The 18,640-nt window shown below is 53.9% G+C and overlaps 1 protein-coding gene across 2 annotated transcripts in view; it reads right to left on the reverse strand.

Annotated features, from left to right (window-relative positions):
- ZAN (zonadhesin) overlaps positions 1 to 18,592 on the reverse strand; it is a 36,845-nt gene extending 18,253 nt beyond the window's left edge. For both annotated transcript variants that reach the window (XM_061402047.1, XM_061402046.1), the window contains exons 1-21: positions 18,027 to 18,592; positions 16,675 to 16,727; positions 16,206 to 16,352; positions 15,758 to 16,029; positions 15,505 to 15,592; positions 14,330 to 14,482; positions 12,319 to 12,483; positions 11,904 to 11,995; positions 11,306 to 11,384; positions 11,068 to 11,214; positions 10,256 to 10,527; positions 9,869 to 9,953; positions 7,331 to 9,034; positions 6,418 to 6,602; positions 3,914 to 4,055; positions 3,637 to 3,753; positions 3,000 to 3,124; positions 2,654 to 2,799; positions 1,721 to 1,864; positions 1,256 to 1,363; positions 983 to 1,152 (exon numbers count right to left, since the gene is read on the reverse strand). In XM_061402047.1, coding sequence (XP_061258031.1) covers positions 983 to 1,152; positions 1,256 to 1,363; positions 1,721 to 1,864; positions 2,654 to 2,799; positions 3,000 to 3,124; positions 3,637 to 3,753; positions 3,914 to 4,055; positions 6,418 to 6,602; positions 7,331 to 9,034; positions 9,869 to 9,953; positions 10,256 to 10,527; positions 11,068 to 11,214; positions 11,306 to 11,384; positions 11,904 to 11,995; positions 12,319 to 12,483; positions 14,330 to 14,482; positions 15,505 to 15,592; positions 15,758 to 16,029; positions 16,206 to 16,352; positions 16,675 to 16,727; positions 18,027 to 18,103 — 4,471 coding nt within the window. In that variant the 5' untranslated portion in view covers positions 18,104 to 18,592. The remainder of the gene's footprint in view (positions 1 to 982; positions 1,153 to 1,255; positions 1,364 to 1,720; positions 1,865 to 2,653; positions 2,800 to 2,999; positions 3,125 to 3,636; positions 3,754 to 3,913; positions 4,056 to 6,417; positions 6,603 to 7,330; positions 9,035 to 9,868; positions 9,954 to 10,255; positions 10,528 to 11,067; positions 11,215 to 11,305; positions 11,385 to 11,903; positions 11,996 to 12,318; positions 12,484 to 14,329; positions 14,483 to 15,504; positions 15,593 to 15,757; positions 16,030 to 16,205; positions 16,353 to 16,674; positions 16,728 to 18,026) is intronic.
- Between the last annotated feature and the right edge of the window lie 48 nt (positions 18,593 to 18,640).

Consider the following 18,640-nt stretch of genomic DNA (forward strand, 5'->3'; position numbering starts at 1 on the left):
GGCCCATGGCCAGAGGCTTCAGCCCGATCTCCAGAAGAGAGGAACTGGGAGAAACCACCAAGGAGCTCAGCCTCCACCCCCTGGGCCTGGAGGGGACCTTGCAGGGAGGTGCCAAGAGGCAGGACCCCGGGAGCAGACCCACCAGGAGCCTCAGCATCTCTGCTGTGTAGGCAGGCCCCAGGGGAGCAGTCAGAACCCATGTGGCCCCACCGAGGCGCTCAAGCAGGACCCCAGAGAGCTGGGCCAGGACTGGGAGCTGTGGGGCGCCCTCCCACCCAGCAGTCTGCATTTAACGTGTATATTGCTCCACCTGGTGTGCATTCACACACATGTGCATTGCTCTCACACCCATACCCTCAGGCCATTGGGAAGGCTTTCTTTTTCTCTTTTTCTTTTTTAAAAAATCTTTTCCCAAAGAACTTTAATTAAGACTTTAACAGAAATAAAAAAGGTCAGAGTATACTCAAGGACCAGATCAGACGTAACAAAACCAAGCTGAACCCAGGGTGGAAATGCTGTTGTTGAGTCGCTAAGTCGTGTCTGACTCTTTGTGACCCCATGGACTGTAGCCCACCAGGCTCATCCGTCCATAGGAATCTCCAGGCAAGAACACTGGAGTGGGTTGCCATTCCCTTCTCCAGGGGATCTTCCAGACCCAGGGATCAAACCCAGGTCTCCTGCATTGCAGGCAGAATCTTTACCGTCTGAGCCACCAGGGAAGCCCTAGAGTGAAAATACTGCCTGGAAAATCCACAGCTGGGAGGAAACCCCGGGAAGCCTTCCTGAGTGTGCAGGTGACCGTGTGATTTTCTCAGGGGAGGTTTCCGACCCTGCGGATTTCCTGGTCCTTGTGTAGGGGTGAAGGGGTTCCACCTAGGCGCCAACCCCCCACCCCCCCGGCCTGTGCCACCATTCTCAGAAGCCGCCAGCCCTCTGACGTGTGAGCGTGAAGAAAGGGATCCGGCATCTTCGCACGACTCACGGCAGAACTGGGGTCCCCTCCAGGGCTTCACTGCGTAGCCAGCTTCCTGGCAGGTCTCAGTCAAGGCCGACATGTGGGCACACAGTATCTGCTGCAGCCCCTGGAAGTTGCACATGTCAAGCTTGCAGTTGTGGAAGAAGGAAGAGACCTTGAGGTGAGGCAGGCAGGCCCTAGGGAGAGAAGCCAGGTCAGAAGGGATGAGAGGACAGAACCTCCTTCCTCCCATTTTGATGGGCCCGGGCATGGCCCCTCCTGCTCCTCCCCAATACGTACTGAAAGGCTCCGTTAGCGACCACGAGCCGTCCGCAGTGCTCCGGACTCGACAATGTGTTCTTCAAGTCAGTATCACAAGATGGGAGAGATGCCTGGTTCTCCTGGCACCTGGAAGAGACTCAACCCCACAAGCCCTAAGGACCGAGGCTCGCCTCCATCCCCTCCCGGCCCGGGCGGTCTCCCCGCTCTCGACGCCCCCTAGTGGACAACATCTGAACGCCAAGAGGTGGGAAAACGGGGCCCGCCAGCAGGAGGCGGGGCTGCTCAGAATCGCCTGGGCACCACAGATGGTGAGGGTGGGGTAAACGTGGTGGCAGGGAACTTCGCAGGCAACCAGATCTAGGAGAAAGACAGACGTGGGGGCATACAGAGAGCGCAGAACAGGAGTGATGCCGGCCAGGGTTCTTGGCTCCTCAAAGGGGCAAAGGAGCAGGAGGGCGGAGTAGGGGGCAGGGAGGTCCTCACGCCTGGTCCTCATCCTCCGAGATCTGCCAGCTGTGACCCAGCTCCTTCTCATCTCGTGCTGGTCTGCCATCTGGCTTCTGGTTGTCGTTGCTACTGTCGCCGTCGTAGTTGCCACAGAAACCACAGAGTTTGCTGGAGTAGGTGCTGCAGGGGGCGGACAAGGACGGGTGTTCGTGGAGAGTAAGGGTCTCCATCATCTGAGGGACCACAGAGGGGCGGGGGTCGGGGGAGGCCATGGGCAGAGGCGGGCTGTGCACCAAGAGGTGCAGACAGGGAACCAGGGCTCCACGCCAGGCACCAGGCACACCATGACCTCCAGCTCTCGCCCTTAAGCTATCTTCACGTCTCCACTCCTCCCATTCTTCTGCTCACATCCCGTCTTCCAGTCATGGCAAACTTCTTGCTGGCTCTAAGACATTCCACTTTTCCCCTTGGAATTACTGTTCACTTTTTTTTTTTTTTTCAAATTTTTTTGCCTGTACCATGCAGCATGCAGGATCTTAGTCCCCCAACCAGGGATCAAACCTGTGCCCCATGCATTGGAAGTGCAAAGTCTTCCCTGGACCACCAGGGAAGCCTCCACTATTTCTGTCAATCTTTCTTTCCCTTGTTTGGCCATCTGGGGATCTACTCATCCTTGAAGACTGCAGTCAAGAGGCCACTGTTTTGAAGGCTCCCAAGGCTCATCAGCAACTCCTTCTAGAACATTCCCGAAGCCTTGTGTATATATCCTGCTATTATCCCACGGCCCTGAAAGCATTTCCTCCCCCTCCGCAACCAAAAGGAGGCCTGCCGGTGGAGCTAGGTGTTTCCTACCCATGACTGAGAATGAATGCCCGAGATGGCAGGGAAAGGGGGATGGGAGAGGCCCCGAGAGGGAGGGAGGGGCAGAGTGAGAGGAGTGGTAGCCGCCTCACTGTGTCGCCCCCTCACCTGGGCACACGCACATACAGCTGCTGGTCACCATCCCATCTCACCCGCAGACCGAACACCGTCTGCAACTGCACAAACCGCCCGCTTGGAGTCAAGAAGACGCCTCCAGAAGGTATGGCCGGGAGGGTGACTCGCTGACCCCCAACCTGGAAGGTGGGGGTGGCCAAGGGAGGAGAGAGAGGAGAGACAGATCCAGGGGTCAAGGAGACCCCGCAGCTGACTCCCACAACCCCACGGCACGCTCGTGACCTTTTCCGCTCCACATGGAACGCTCTAGGGGAGCTGGGCGGATGAAGCCCCGCCCCCCCGCAGCAGCCCCAGGGGGCTGCGTGGAGGATGGCCTTACCAGCGTGTGTCTGCCCTTGAGCAGGGTGATGGTGGTCTCAGACAGAGTCACAGAGACCTTGCTCAGGCAGGACACCCCCTCCAGGCCTCGCTGCTCATTCTTCACTGTTACCCTGAAAAATGGCTCTGGGCCGGGAGAATAGGGGTCAGGGGAGAACGCCAGGGGGCTCGCTCATTCCAGAAGTATTTCTGAGCACCCACAGAGGGGGGCGCGCCCACAGAGGGGGTCGCCCCCACCTGACCCTGTGGGGATAAAGCCAGAGGGGAGGCAGGACCCCAGCAGGAGTGGGGGCGTCGTCCAGGACAGCCTGGGGCCGCGTGCCCCGAGAAGCCTTCCCCACCCCAGCCAAAGGGGGTGTCTGCTGCCAGGTACGCCCTCAGGCCAAGCAGGTCCAGGAAGCAACTGATGCCGAGAGGAGTCTTCACCTGCCTGCTCCCCATGGTCTGGTCCTGAGAAAGTCCTGCTTTGCAGATGGACATGTCATCCCTCGCTCTATAGTCAGTCCTCTCCCATCTTGCCCCGCCATCAGCTCTGGCCCTTCCCCACTGGCCATGCGCGCCCAGGCCCAGCTCTCCCAACCTCAGACTCCAGGGCCAGGCCGTGGGGACGGGGAAGGGAGGCATCTCCAGGGTCCTACCTGTCGAGTTGCCACAGGGTTGGGCCAAGAGGTAGGTGCACTTGCCCATGAAGTTAAAGTACCTCCCGTCGAAGGTGAAGTAATGAGGGTCTCCATAGACGAAGCAGGTGGCAGTGCCTGCCGAGGGGACACGGGGGACATGTGAAGCTGGGTTACCAGGCCAGGCACCATGGCCACCTCACCCACCTAGTGGTCCCAGCTCCCCTGGTCAAGGAAGGGATGGGGACCCCAGTGTCACACCCATGGGGACAGGCAGGGAGAGCATGAGGGGTCTCACCATAGGGGTGGCATCTGTACTGGCCATGCTTCAGTTGGCACACTGTGTTTGTCCCGCACTTGTAGGGCTGGCACTCTATCTGACTGCCAGGCTGGCAGCGGCAACGTTCTGTGCAGTTGGGGCTGAACCACTCTGTCCCTGACTGAGAGTGAGGGGGCTGGGGTCACAAGGGTACCACTCCTGGGCAGACTGTTTCATCCCATGGTCTCATCCCCTCCTTCTGCAGACCTCGCCTTGTTCAGACTCCTCTCCCCATCGCCTAGCAGAGATTCCTGCTCGCCCCAGGCCCTTTGCACATGCTATGTCGGAGCCTGTCCTCCTTCCCCCCATCTAAACCATTCCCATACAACCAGCAGAGTTCAGCTCAAGGGTTGCTATCTTCTCAGGAAGACCTTCCAGACCACCCTGACTAGCTGTGGGTACTTCTCCTTCCTAGGACTTAACACAACCACACTTTTATATTAATTTTTGTGATTATTTGATAAGCTCTCCCACACGGGAGTGTGTCTATCTTTACTCGCTATCTCAGCCCCAACGCATAGCACAGTGCCTGGCAAAGGGTTCTCATTTAATGAATACTTCCTTATGTTTCCCCCAGAATGTGAACCTGCCCTATTCATGGTGACCCCAACGCCAAGAGGGTTGAAGGTACCCACTTACGTTTATTGAATTTATAAGTGAACATAAATCCATATGTGTTTCCCAGGGCAGAGGGAAAAGATGCCTGACGCTGATGGTTCTGACATCAGCAGATGGTTCTATCCCAGCTACTGCTGAAGCTAATTTCAACACTGACACAGGGACACCCGGGAGACAGGTTGGGAGGGCTGGAGGACGAAGTCACCCTCAAGGAGACAAGCAGGAACTCTGATGCTCCAGGGGAAGACCACCAGAGCTGAGAAGATGTACTATTCAATAATGAATAGCTGACTGCACTTTTATTTAATAGGTTGACTATATTTATCATAAATTGCTAACAATAATAATTAACATTTAAGTAACTGGTCTGTGTCGGGACCTAATTTCATCTTCACAGCAACCATATGAGGTAAAAAATTTTATTGTGCACGTTTTATAGATATGGAAACAGATTTGAAGAGGTCAAGAGAGAACCTTGCCCAGGGTCACTCAGCAAACAAGTGCTGGAGCCAGGTTGCAGCTCAGATCAGCCTGACTCTCGGCGGCTCTATTTAATTAATATAATGGCCAATAGCCCACGTCTGGCCACTGAGCTCTTCAAATGCAGCCAGTGCAGACTGACATGGCTCTAAGTGTGAAATACACATTGGATTTTGAAGACTTCATTGGAAAAAAAAAAAAAGTACGTAAACAATCTCATTAATAACTATTAATTACCTTTTGAAATAGGTAGATGACTGGAGTTAATTTAACCTGTTTCCTTGTACCTTTGTTTTTTTTCAAGATTTTTTTTTGATGTGGACCATTTTTAAAGTCTTTACTGAATTTGTTACAATATTCCTTTTTTATGTTTTGCTTTGGTTTTTTTTTTTTGGCCCCAAGGCTTGTGGGATCTTAGCTTCTTAACCAGGGATTGAACCTGCATCCCCCTGCATTGGAAGGTGAGTCTTAACCACTGGATCACCAGGGAAGCCCCATACTTTTTCTTAAGGTGGCTATCAGGACACATAAGTGCCATATGAGGCTTGCCTCCGTCCCTTCTGGACAGCACTAGCCGGCAGGCAGCCTCCAGAGACTCTGGGGGCACCCGGGGGCAATCAACAAGGAGAGACAAGACTAGCATCACCTCTCCTTTGACGGATCCTATCAGAATCTGCAAATTCCTTGTTTGTTTGTTTTGTTTTGGCTACATCTCTCAGCTTTCGAGATCTTAGTTCCCCAATGAGGGATTGAACCCAGGGCCCTGGCAGTGAAAGTGCCGAGTTCTAACCACTAATTCCCTGCAAGTTCCTTTGGAAGAAGGTACTGGAATGCTTCATTCTGCCCTGAAAATGCCTGAATGTACTCAGTGTCCGGGGCTCTCTGTATACACAGGGACCCCTGACTTTCCTCAGGATGGAGATAAGGGCCCTGCAATACCTGGCTGGTCTAGGGTCTAGTGCGTCATGGCTGCCTGTACAGGATGGAGAAATACAAAAATTTCAAAGCTTCCAGGAGCACCGAGGACAGGGCCTCAGGACGGCAGGATCTTCCGCACAACCTAGAGTCAGGCTGGGCCAAAGTGACTGCTTAGCAAATATTTATTGTGTGAAGAGAGTGACCATCAAAAAGCACACGCCATGAGACTTCCCTGGCGGTCCAGTGGTTAAGACTCTGCGCCTCCACTGCAAGGATTGAGGGTTCAATCCCTGGCCGGGGAACTATGAATGAAAGACTCCAGTACCAGGTCATCAATGCTCAAGAGCTGACCCCTTGAGAATGTCCCGTGGGTCCAAATTTATGCCATCTGGGGAGCAGGTGGCGCCAGACCCCGGGGTTTCGGCTCACAGTCCCCCTCTGGGGAAATGGACAGCCCCAGGTCTCACCTTGTAGTAATTTTCATTGTAGAAGCAATTACAGGAAGAGGCATTGATGCAGCGGGAGTCATGGAACAGAAAGCCTGAGTTGCAGACACAGCCAGGCTTGCAAAGGAGACCACAGGTGGGCTTGGGGCTCTGGCAGGACGCTGGGCAGGCACAGCGTTCATAGTGGGCATTCGGAGGGCACGTGGCTGAGGGGAAACCAGCCTCCATTAAACCCCCAGCTTTTCTCCTGTCTCCCCTCTACCCAGCAACCCCCGACACTGCCACCATTCTTCTCCAGGAAGTAGGCCCATGTTACTCAGCCATTCAAAGGAAGGAAGTCCTGACACAAACCACAACCTGGATAAACCACAACCCTGACAACAACACATGCTGAGAAAAAAGAAGCCAGTCACAAAAGACCACCTATTACATGATTCCCAGTGTATGAATTGTCCAGAACAGGCAAATCCAGAGAGACAGAAAGCAGGTTTGTGGTGGTCAGGGGCTGAGGGGTTGGGGGGCAGGGAACGCCCACTGATGGATATGGGCTTTCTTTTTGAGGTGATGCAAAATGTCCTGAAATGGAAAAGGGAGGGTGGTTGCACAATTTTATGAACACACTAAAACCACCAAATCATACATTTTGAAAGGATGAACTTTGACTGCAGTGAATTATATCTCAGTAAAAGGAGAAGCACTAGTAAGTCTAGGGGTTGGTTCACAACACCTACCCTACCATCCCCCACCCCACCCCACCCATCCCCCACCCCACCCCCACCATCCTTCTCAAGGTTGTCCTCATCTTTCTTTCTAAAGTCACCATGATTGGCTCCTCTTCCCTCTGAGACTGCGCTTTTCTACAGCATGCGTTTCCCCAGCCCTCTTCACCACTGTCTCTGACTTCCAGCTCTTTGTCCAAGGCTTCACCACGTACCGGGAGTAGGTCTCGGGGTTGTAGTGGTGGCTGGGGTCACAGGGGTCACGGAGGTAGTTGGCTTCGTGAAGACTGTCGGCTGAGTGGGTACAAGAGCTGGGCTGGGCTGGGGTGTCATGGGAGGTGTGGGCCTTTCAGTGGGGACAGTGGGCTTTTCTGTGGGGATGGTGGTCTTTTTAGTGGGAATGGTGGTCTTTTTGGTGGGGACAGTGGTTTTTTCTGTGGGAATGGTGGTCTTTTTAGTGGGAATGGTGGTCTTTTCAGTGGGAACAGTGGTTTTTTCTGTGGAGATGGTTGTTTCTTCAGTGGGAATGGTGGTCGTTTTGGTGGGGACAGTGGCTTTTTCTGTGGGAATGGTGGTCTTTTCAGTGGGAACAGTGGCTTTTTCTGTGGAGATGGTTGTTTTTTCAGTGGGAATGGTGGTCTTTTCTGTGGGGACAGTGACTTTTTCTGTGGAAATGGTTGTTTTTTCAGTGGGAATGGTGGTCTTTTCTGTGGGGACAGTGACTTTTTCTGTGGAGATGGTTGTTTTTTCAGTGGGAATGGTAGTCTTTTCTATGGGGACAGTGACTTTTTCCGTGGGGATGGTTGTTTTTTCTGTGGGAATGGTAGTCTTTTCTGTGGGGACAGTGACTTTTTCCGTGGGGATGGTTGTTTTTTCTGTGGGAATGGTAGTCTTTTCTGTGGGGACAGTGACTTTTTCTGTGGAAATGGTTGTTTTTTCTGTGGGAATGGTAGTCTTTTCTGTGGGGACAGTGACTTTTTCTGTGGGGATGGTTGTTTTTTCAGTGGGAATGGTGGTCTTTTCTGTGGGGACAGTGACTTTTTCTGTGGGAATGGTGGTCTTTTCTGTGGAGACCATGGGTTTTTCTGTGGGGATGGTTGTTTTTTCAGTGGGAATGGTGGTCTTTTCTGTGGGGACCATGGGTTTTTCTGTGGGGATGGTTGTTTTTTCTGTGGGAATGGTAGTCTTTTCTGTGGGGACAGTGACTTTTTCTGTGGGGATGGTTGTTTTTTCAGTGGGAATGGTGGTCTTTTCTGTGGGGACAGTGACTTTTTCTGTGGGAATGGTGGTCTTTTCTGTGGAGACCATGGGTTTTTCTGTGGGGATGGTTGTTTTTTCAGTGGGGATGGTGGTCCTTTCCGTGGAGACTATGGGTTTTTCTGTAGGGACAGGGGGCCATTCACTAGGGAAAAGGGGCCATTCAGGTAGGAAGGTGGGTTCTTCAGTGAGGATGGTGGGTTTTTCTGTGAGGATAGTGGTCTTTTTAGCAGGAATGGTGGTCTTTTCAGTGGGGACAGTGGGCTTTTCTGTGGGGATGGTGGTCTTTTTAGTGGGGATGGTGGTCTTTTTACTGGGAATGGTGGTCTTTTCGGTGGGGACAGTGGGCTTTTCTGTGGGGATGGTGGGCCCTTCCGGAAGGAAGGTGGGTTCTTCAGGGAGGATGGTGGGCTTTTCTGTGGGAACTGTAGGTCTTTCTGTGGGAACAGTCAGCTTTTCTGCGGTAACCACAGGCTTTTCTGTGGGGACAGTGGGTGTTTCACTGGGGACAGTTGGTTTTTCTGTGGCGGCCACAGGTTTTTCTGTGGGGACAGGGGATGTTTCACTGGAGGTGGTGGATGTTTCTTCAGGGGTCACAGGGGTTTCAGAAGGGCCAGTAGGGGGACCTAGAGGTTTGGGAGGGAGCACTGTAGATGCCGGTCCTGCAAAGAAAAACAATTCCTGGAGTTTAGTCAATATCACACCACCCCCATCTTGACCCCCATCTAATTGGAGTGGGTAACTTTGTTGCACCCCTTCTAACCCCTACCCAATCTCCACTCACTCAACACTCAACAAAAACTGCCCCTAACATATGTCTGCTCTTGCGCTGGGTTCAGGAAACGAAACAAATGGGAGCCTTCCCTTCAGGCTCACCATTCACTAGGTAAGGGGGTCCAACCACAGAAATCCATGGCACCAAAGTCACATTCATTCAAGCAAGCATTCCAATGGGGCCGGGAAGGTACAGGTGGGCAGAACACAGAAGACAAAGCTTGGTGAGGCCTCAGACACAAAAATGTTAGTCGCTAAGTTGTGTCCGACTCTTTGTGACCCCATGGACTGCAGCTCACAAAGCTCCTCTGTCCATGGAATTCTTCAGGCAAGAATACTGGAGTGGGTAGCCTATCCCTTCTCCAGGGGATCTTCCTGACTCAGGGATTGAACCTGGGCCTCCTGCATTGCAGGTGGATTCTTTACCAGCTGAGCCACCAGGACACAAAAGAGGACTTATATTTTAACACATTACTGAAAGGGTTAGCGGGGGTCGGGGGGTGGCGGGGGGCGGTGTTGGTGTTTGCAGAAATGAATGCCTGTGGCCAGCAATTTGTTATGTAAGTGAATATGGAAACGTCTCCAGTCAGTAATGTTCGGGTGACAGAGGACACATTCATAAGTCTCTGATCAGTAAGTTGTGAACAGCGTGTGCAGAGAAGCCCAAGTGCTGTTCATCTCAGAGCGTGGCCCCCTTTCCGGGGCCTGGGGTCCTGTCTTACCTTGACAGGTCCCCTGACCGATGAAGATGAAACCCAAAGCAACGACGAAGGCAGCGTGGGAGCCCCTCTCAACCTCAAACATCAGCTGAAGGTCCGAGGGAGAAAAAAACAAGAGAAAAATAGAAGTGAAGGCCTGGCAAGGTGGCGAATCTCTTGGCAGAGGGTCTGTCTTCCACCAAGATGTTGCCTTATTCTGGCCTCAACAGCGCAATGCAGGCCCTGGCCTTCCCAGAGGCTGGAGAGCCTGGTGGGTTCAGAGTGCCCTCTGCTCCGCCCTTCCTCCAGAGATCCATCCTCACAGTCCTGGTGGTGCTCCCGAGCCCCAGCCGTTCACCCTCTCTCCAGCCCGGCAGCAACACTCATACAGTGACTCTCCCTGTTTCTCACCTGCATAGGTTGTTGATGTCCCGAAGGGATGGTCATGGAGTCGTTCAGCCAGTCAGGGCCCTGAGACCCAACTCGTTCCCAGAGAGAACTTGGGGGGCTGCCCGCAGGGCTCCCCAGCAGAAGCCTGAGCTTCGTGCCCTTTCCACGGCCATCCATGTGGTAGGTGAAGGCCACACAGATGGCACCCGGGGCACAGAAGGGCCGGCTCACCAGTTTGTAAGACTGGCCTTCCTGGGAGAACTTGTTAGCCTCAAGGTAGACGAAGTGACTTTCTGGGCATAAGAAGGGAACGGGCAAGGTGAGAAGCTGCCTCCGGACGAGGCCTGTGCTTTCCTGAGCGACACCTTGCTTTCCAAATAGGGGTCAGACACAAACACCCACACTCCCCACATTGCAGCGGGCATTTTTGTTTGTTTGTTGTTTTGTTTTGTTTCCTGCTGTTTGCTGACTTCTCACTGGAAGGAGGCATGATCAGAAAGAAAGGGAAAACCAAACCAGCAGCCCAGATTCCTGTACTGGCTACATCAGTAAATGTCTTGACCAAAAATGACAGTGGATTCTGAGGCCTTGGGCTCAATGAGAAATGCGATGCCTGGATTTTTTAGGGGGTTTTCAAGTGAACCCAGAACATAATAATCCTCAACTCATTCTACCTGTGTTGCCTCCAAAGCTCTTGCCCCATGACCGCTTTCCAGTAAACACCCCCTGGTTGATCCTCACCCCTTACATCTGGTGTCAGTCACACCAGCCCACCCACTAGCTGTGAGCAGATTCAGGAACTCGTTTCCTTGAGGGCTTCTCCATCTCCTCACCTCCACTGAGGGCGATTCCGAAGGGACCTGTGCCATGGATGAGCGTATTTGCACTTCCCTGGGTCCAGCGTCCGCCATCCTGTAATACCTGGACCCAGTCACAGAAGGGGTGGTCCTTGTCTTCAAAGTCACACTGAGGAAAGCTCTCTGGGGGATCAGAATGGGAGGTCCGAGAAATCTGTGCCATGCTCTCTGTTCCCTCCTCAACCCCTACCCCTGTTCTCCGAGCCCCTCTCACCCCCACAGGGAGCAATGCTGATTGCATCCACGGCCACCGCTGGCTCTGGGATCTTGGCAAACACACCCATCAAGGTGAACTGAAGAGAGAGGGAGAAGGGGCCGGGAGTGAGAAAACAGCATAAGTGCTCTGTGCTTAGTCGCTCAGTTGTGTCCAGCTCTGTGACCCCATAGGCTGTAGCTTGCCAGGTTCCTCTGTCCATAGGGATTCCTCAGGCAAGAATACTGGAGTGAGTTGCCATGCTCTCCTCCAGGGGATCTTCCCAACCCAGAGATTGAACCCAGGTCTCCTGCATTGCAGGTGGATTCTTTACTATCTGAACCAACAGGGAAGCCCAAGAATATTGGAGTGGATAGCCTATCCCTTCTTCAGGGGATCTTCCCAACCCAGGGATCGAACTGGGCTCTCCTGCACTGCAGGCGGATTCTTTACCAGCTGAGCTTCCAGGGAAGCCCTGCCTGAAAGCTCAGCCCCCTCCATCTGGTTTTACTCTATGCAGGGACCCAGGCACCCGGCTTCCAGGGCCCAGACTCTCAATCCATGTCAATATCAAGCATGCCTCCCATAAAAGGAGACCTGATCCCTTGCTACTCTATACCTGAATCTGTCCCTGGCCTGTGTAATTGACAGAGACAGGCTGCCAGTTGGGTCCAGGTTGTCCTGAGAAAATGGTGTGTTTCCGGATGCTGCCTACAATGGAAGGAACCCAAGAGAGCCATGAGATGAAGGGGGCTGGGAAATGACATCACACCGGTACTCAGAAGGATGAGTAGCTGAGGGAATACCTGGAGTAGGTTCTCAGCACATCCTTTTTTCTCACTCTCCTGGTTTTTTAAAATCTATTTTTCCAGAAGCCCATGCCTTTCCCGCTCCCAAATTCCACCCCACGGAATCATCTTGCCAGTATCTCAGATTTCCCCGGACCCTGGGGGATGCCCCCCGTTTCCTCGTTAACCCAACTCTGGGAAAAGAGCCCCAGGACAGTGTGAATCCTGGGACGCTGTCATTCTCACCCAAGACAGATGCATAGGCCGTGAAGCCTGCACCAGGAGACCGGCCACGGAGGAGGTAGTGAAAGGAGAGACTCAGGCAGCCGGAGGACTGGATCAGGGGGCTCAGGAGGACAGATTTCTGACTCGCTTTTGCATTCTTGGGGTCCAGGAGCATGTAATAGCCATCTGGGGAGGAAAAGATCAGTAAAGTGGAGAGTGACCCAGGGCTAGGGGCTGCAGGGGCAGGGAGCCTGGCCCTGGGGAGCTTTAACAGCTGCCAAGGATAAGCCAGCACCAAGGTGAGCCTACACCCATCACACGGATGGCTGAGGCCTTGGGTTCTTCCAGAAATGCTTGGCAGGTTGGGATGAGGACACAGGAAACGCGGCATCTTGTCAGAAGCAACAGTCAGAGACTTGTCCTTTGGATTCTGATGTTTGAGGTCCCCTCAGAGTCACATCCTCTTCCTTTTCTTCAGCCACTGGATGTAAGTGACTCACACAGCGTGGTGAGAGTGCAGGTATGATGCTGACTGATGGGGATGTCCCCACCCAGCCACCCACCCCCACCAGCCCACCAGCTCAGGCAGCCAATCAGCCTGGACCTCGCTCCGTGATGCCACTGGTAGGTAGCCTGGAAGCTGAGCTGCAGGAGGGGGGTGCCACGGAGGGGTGTGGATTAAGGAGGCATGTGTCACGACACCCAAAGACGTCTACCTGGAGAGCACGCTTGGCCCAGGGAGCCCCCGAAAAAGGTGAGCTTTGTAGAGGAGAGAAGAAGGCTGAAATGGAGAGAATGGCAGGAAGCGAGCCTGAGAAAAGAAAGGAGCCAACAGGGAAGGAGGAGGGAAGGGGTAAAAGGGTGAAAGAAAGCAATGTGTTGATCCTGGGACGTCTACGAAGTGGAGGAGAAGGGAAGAACCATGGGAAAACATAAGGGAGCAAGGTGGGAAAAGGAGGAGAGAAAAAATGGAAGATAACATTTGCTGAAACTGCTGGGCATGAGGTACAGTGCTAAACGCTGAGGGAGATGTAGAGCTGGGCTGGCCCTGCTCTCCAGGGTCTTAGTTTGAAGGTGAGGTGGGGTTTTCTCCAAGTCTTTCTAGAAGGCAAACCTCAGGCAGCAGAAAAGATCAGAGGAGGGGATCAGAGGGAAGGATGGAGAAGAATGGACTCTGCCCTTGCCCTGTCCCTTCAGTGGATTCTCGTACAAAAACAAGCTGGTGACCCTTTGAAATGTAAGAGCAGACCACGCCCCTGCTCCTGCAATGGCCCCCGCATCCATGGAGAATGCAAGCCACAGTCTGTCCTGACAATGGCCTTCAAAGCTCCAAGCGGTCTGAACCTCCGAGGACCCTTCTGGGCTCATCTTCTCCATCCCAGGCATGTGGCTCCTTGCTGTGCTTCAACACCCACCCCCCAATCCACTGCCCCTCAGGGTCTTTGCAAGGCTGGCCCCTTTGCTTAGAACGTTCTTCCCCTCGATAATTTCGTGCCCCTCTCCCTCACCTCCTAAAAGTTTGTGCTCAAACATGACCTCTACAAGACCTCCTCTGACCACCCTATTTAAAACTTACATCCCAGCCTACCCTGCTCCCAATCTCCTTACTCTGTTCAACCTTTTTTTCCCCTGATAGTACTGGTCATCTTATAACTGTATAATTTACTTCTTCATTGTTTCAGGAACTGTCCCCCCGTCTCCTCCCACACCACCCTCTGGTGTGGGACAGTACCTGGCACATCGTAGGTGCTCAATAAATGTTTGTTGGATGAATGAAGAAGGAAGGGTGACGGGGAAAAGAGGTGAGGAGAGGGTGGTGTTGGCTCTGCCGGGTAGAGCTTTGGGGGTGGCAATGGCGGGGAGCTGGCTGGGCACTTAGAGTTTGCTTTCTGCCCTGTAACTTAAGCTGATGGATGTTGGAGGTAACTCCATCCCAAGGGAGTTACTGTAGGGGGTCAGGCAGGCATTGTAAATGCCCGCAGAGGTCTCTAGAAGCTCAAAGTCAGAGGACAGAAGCGTGGCCATTACTCACCCCCAGGGCTAGAGAAGTCTCCCTCAGGCCCCACGTCCTGCACCCCCGTCGGCCCCTTCTTCTGGACCCACTTGGCCCCAGAGGCCGTCGAGATCCAGCTCCAGCCGCAGAGATCTTTTAGAGTGTCAAAGTTGCACGTCTGCATCATGCAGACTGAGAGGAAAGAAAGGAGGAAGGAGGCAGTTCAGAAAAGTATGCCTCAGATGCAACATCACGAATCAGCTATACCCCCGATGCGTGTGCGCACATGCTCAGTCCCTTCAGTCGTGTCTGACTCTGCGACTCCGTGGACTACAGCCTGCCAGGTTCCTCTGTCCATGGGATTCTCCAGGCAAGAATACTGGAGTGGGTTGCCATGCCCTCCTCCAGGGGATCTTCCCGACCCAGGTATCGAACCCATGTCTCTTACATCTCCTGCATCGGCAGGTGGGTTCTTTACCACTAGTGCCCCCTGGGAAAGTCCAATACTCCCATATAAAATAAAAATTAAAAAAAAGAGAGAGAGAGAAAAAAGATTGCCTCAGTCTGGAGTCAGACTCCTGAGTCCCAACCTGGGTCCTGATGTTACCACAGCTGGCTTGCCAGGCAGATTCGGTCCCGCTCCCCAGCAGCTGTGTTCCTGCCACAGGTTACTTAAGCCATCCAAGCCTCAGTTTCCCCATCAATAAACTGGGAGCAAGAGCACCGGCCTGTTGTAAGTTACATCATGTGCAGGAGCGTCTCGCACAGTGCCTGTGCTCAGTAAGTGTTAGTTCCTTGCATGCACCTTCTGGAATATTCTTTCCTTTGAATTTAGTCCCCTCGAATCTCAAACATGAGCTTAGAGGGCCAATTCTGAACAGATCCCGGGTATTAATTACAGCCAGGTTGACCAGACACCCATGTTTGTCAGAGACTGGTTTCCTGGGATGCAGGACTTTTTGCTAACATAGGCACAGCCCCAGGCAAACCAGAAAGGCCAGTCACTTTAGGACAGGTGTCGCCCCAGTTATGTGTTTCAGGAGAACCTGTCTTCAGACGTGGCAGCTTTAGGAATCAGGTGTGGGGTGTGGAGGTAGATGGAAGCAAGTCGCCCTAAGCCTGGGAGAAGCCAGGGTCACAGTCCCTGAGCGAGTCCTGCCACCTGGGCACCTGCACAAAGGGTGGGGGGAGAGAGGAGGCGGGCGTGGGCTCACCCCGATTGCAGGAGCCCCGATGGATGGAGATAGCGTCCAGAGCGATGTCCAGATAAGTCGTGCTGCCCCACACGCCTTCGAATGTCAGCTGCGGGAGGGAGGAGGGGGCCATCCACCCCGTGAGCCTCTTTCCTTCGGGCTCCCACTTTCCTGCCCGAATTCAGAAGCTCCCCCAACCCCCGTGCCCCGTCCTGGACCCCCCGCCCAACACCCAGATTCCCACGGGGACCCCAGACTCTGCCTGCAGCCTCACCCGGCTGGGCAGGACGAGCCCCAGAGGCACCGTGACAGCGGTGGGGATCCAGGAGGGGCTTTGCGTGTTCACGTGTTTCCACAGCAGGTTGGGGTGCTTGCCCTTGGCGCCTGAGGCCAGCCACAGCTTGAGTTGGGCACCCCACGACAGCCCAAACATGAAGTAGGCGAAGCGCACGCAGAGGGGGCCCTGCTCCCATATAGGGGGGCTTCGCAGGCGGGCCACCCCGCCCGGGTGGAAGGCGCTGGAGTCCATGTGCAGGTAGTAGCCCTCTGGGGGAGGCAGAGCCCTGAATGGTGAAGCCTTGCCCACTCCCACCCCACCCCCACCAAGGGCTGCCCCCCAGCCCCTTCCCAGAGCCCTAGCACCCACTTCCGGCCAGCTCCCTGCACCCAGATCTGCCCGTGTCCACCTTCCAGCTGCCTCCCTAAACCTTCAGCCTCCTCACCTCCACTGGGGTACCCCCCGGGAGGGGCAGTGCCGCTGGCGAGGAAGGGCCTGCTTTCTCGAGTCCAGTCTCCATCGTCTTTAGTCGCTTGGCTCCAATCACAGAGGGGTCTGGAGTCATCCTCAAAATCACACTGGGTGAGAATGGCTGGGGAGAGGAGAGGGGAGCCTGCATGCAGAGCCAACCCCAGGGTGTGTGTGGGGGTGGGCAGGATGTCTAGGTCGGGGGTGGCAATCTGAGGTCCCAGGCAGGCAGGCTTGTCTAGGCAGCCTCCTCCCATGCTGTTTGCATGTGAACCTTTCAGGCAAGGCTTGTTCTCGGCTCCTCCCCGGATCCCTCCACTCTCCATCCTCTGAGGGTTGCCCTTCACATATTTATTACGTGTTTATGTCACCGCAGGGCCGAGGGCACCTGAGGTGGCCACCCCTGGGAGGGACAGGAGGCTGAGCAGCCCCAGGTGTCAACTCACAGTTTTCCCGCGAGCTGCGAGCAAGGGGCTTCCAGTCTGGAGGCTTCTCTTTCCTTGGTGTTGATTTGGAAAGAGAGAGAAAGAGGGGGAAAAAAATGTAGTTCTCATCATTACCAAGAACTGCTGAGCCTCCACGATTGTGAGCTTTCCGGAAGTTTGGTCCTTTCTTTTTATCCATATTGTATCAACGTGTATTCAGGGAACATACACTTACTTGAGGGTTTTCAAAAAGGTCACTCACAGCCTTCTCACCTTGTCATCTGTCTCCTGAAAAGCATCTCCCCTCCAAGTTCCTCATGTCCCCTCTGGCTCCCTCTACCCCCTGTGCCCTGGATGTCACGCGTGGCTCTCTAACATGAGAAGAGCCAGTTTCTCTGTGCAGGAATTCTGAGAGTTTGAGAGTTTACATCTGAGAGTTTACATCGGAGGCATCTCTTTCTTTCAGGTCGAGGTTTTCCTGTGCTGTTGCCCAAGTTTTCTTCACGGAGTAGGGACCATATGGGTCTGGTGTTGCCAGATGCGTGGCGGGGACGGTCCTGCCCTGACTGAACACACAGACCAGTGACCCTTACAGATTCCACAGAGAAGCCAGTGGCCTTTCCCAGGTGGCGTGGGCCACGTAGAACAGCTGTTTGTTTTAGTAGTTCAAGTCCTGCTTGTTCACATCCCTTCAAACATGGAACTTCCCGGTGGTTTAGTGGTTAAGAATCTGCGTTTCAATGCAGGGGACTAGGGTTCGATCCCTGGTTGGGGAAATAGATCCCACATGCCGTGGGGCAACCATGCCTGCGTGCAGCAACGACCGAGTCCACATGCCACAGTGACTGAGCCCACATGACGCAACGAAAATCCCGAGTGCCACAACTAATGACGCAACGAAAATCCCGAGTGCCACAACTAAGACCCGACACAGCCAAATGGATAAATGTTCAAAAAAAAATCCTCTCAAACAAGCTCCAGGACACCAAGCCATCCATCACCTGTTGCTGCTTCCTACTTGCTGTGTCTCTGTCCACTGGCTCTGCCCTGGGTTTTGTCCATTTTCTGAGAACCCACCCTCTCTGTCCTCCCCTGCCACCCCCAGACCCGTCTCCCGAGCTCTGCACCTCCTCCCTGTCCCCTCACACTTCACCTCTGTCCTGCTTCTGCTCAGCGGCTCACACCCCCAGGTCCAGGCTCAGCAGGCTGCAGGGCCCCACCTGCTTCTGTTCCGAGCCTCCTAACATCCATCAGGGGGTCCCTCCTTCCTCCCCGGGGCCACACCATTCATCACCAGCCCGCTTGTCCTTTCCAGCTTTGCCCCTCGTTCTCTTCCTCAGAGGCACCCCCAATACCCCCTGAGCCCAGCTTACCGGGTTGGGGCAGGCATGTGGTCCTGGCCCCAGGCAGCCCCCAGGAGCAGCACCAGAGTCCAGACTGGAGGAGCCATGCGGGACCTCAGAGGCGGCTCTCGGGGAGAGGAGGAAGCCAGAGTGAGGAGCCCAGGCCACCTTATCCCCCCCTGCCCCTCCTCGCTTGGCGTCCTTCTGAGGAAGCCATGAAAACTGCACAGAGAACACAAGAATGCTCTGGGAAATGAAAACTACGAGAACCGAAGCCTAAACCCTTACAGAAGAGTTAAACGTTGAAATCAAGAGAAATAAAATAAGAACGAGAGAGGGAAAGAAAGAGAGGGAGAAAAGCGAGAGAGAGACTCAGTCCAGGATGACTGACATTCAGCCAGGAGAGTCCAGAAAAGAAATAATAAAGGAAAAGAAATTACTTAAGAAAAAACACAGAAGAAGATTCCCCAGAACTGACAAATGAGTCTCTTGATTAAAAGGGGTCCATTCCGACAAATGCAAAGAGACCCATGAAAGGTGTGTCATGAAATCTCAGACTGTCAGGGCTGAAGAGAACATTCCCAAACACTTTCAGACAGAAAAAAGCAGGTCACGTACTAAAGATCAGGAATCAGCATAGCACC

This window comes from Bos javanicus, chromosome 25 (assembly GCF_032452875.1).
Source record: "Bos javanicus breed banteng chromosome 25, ARS-OSU_banteng_1.0, whole genome shotgun sequence".
In the NCBI taxonomy this organism is placed as follows: domain Eukaryota; kingdom Metazoa; phylum Chordata; class Mammalia; order Artiodactyla; family Bovidae; genus Bos; species Bos javanicus.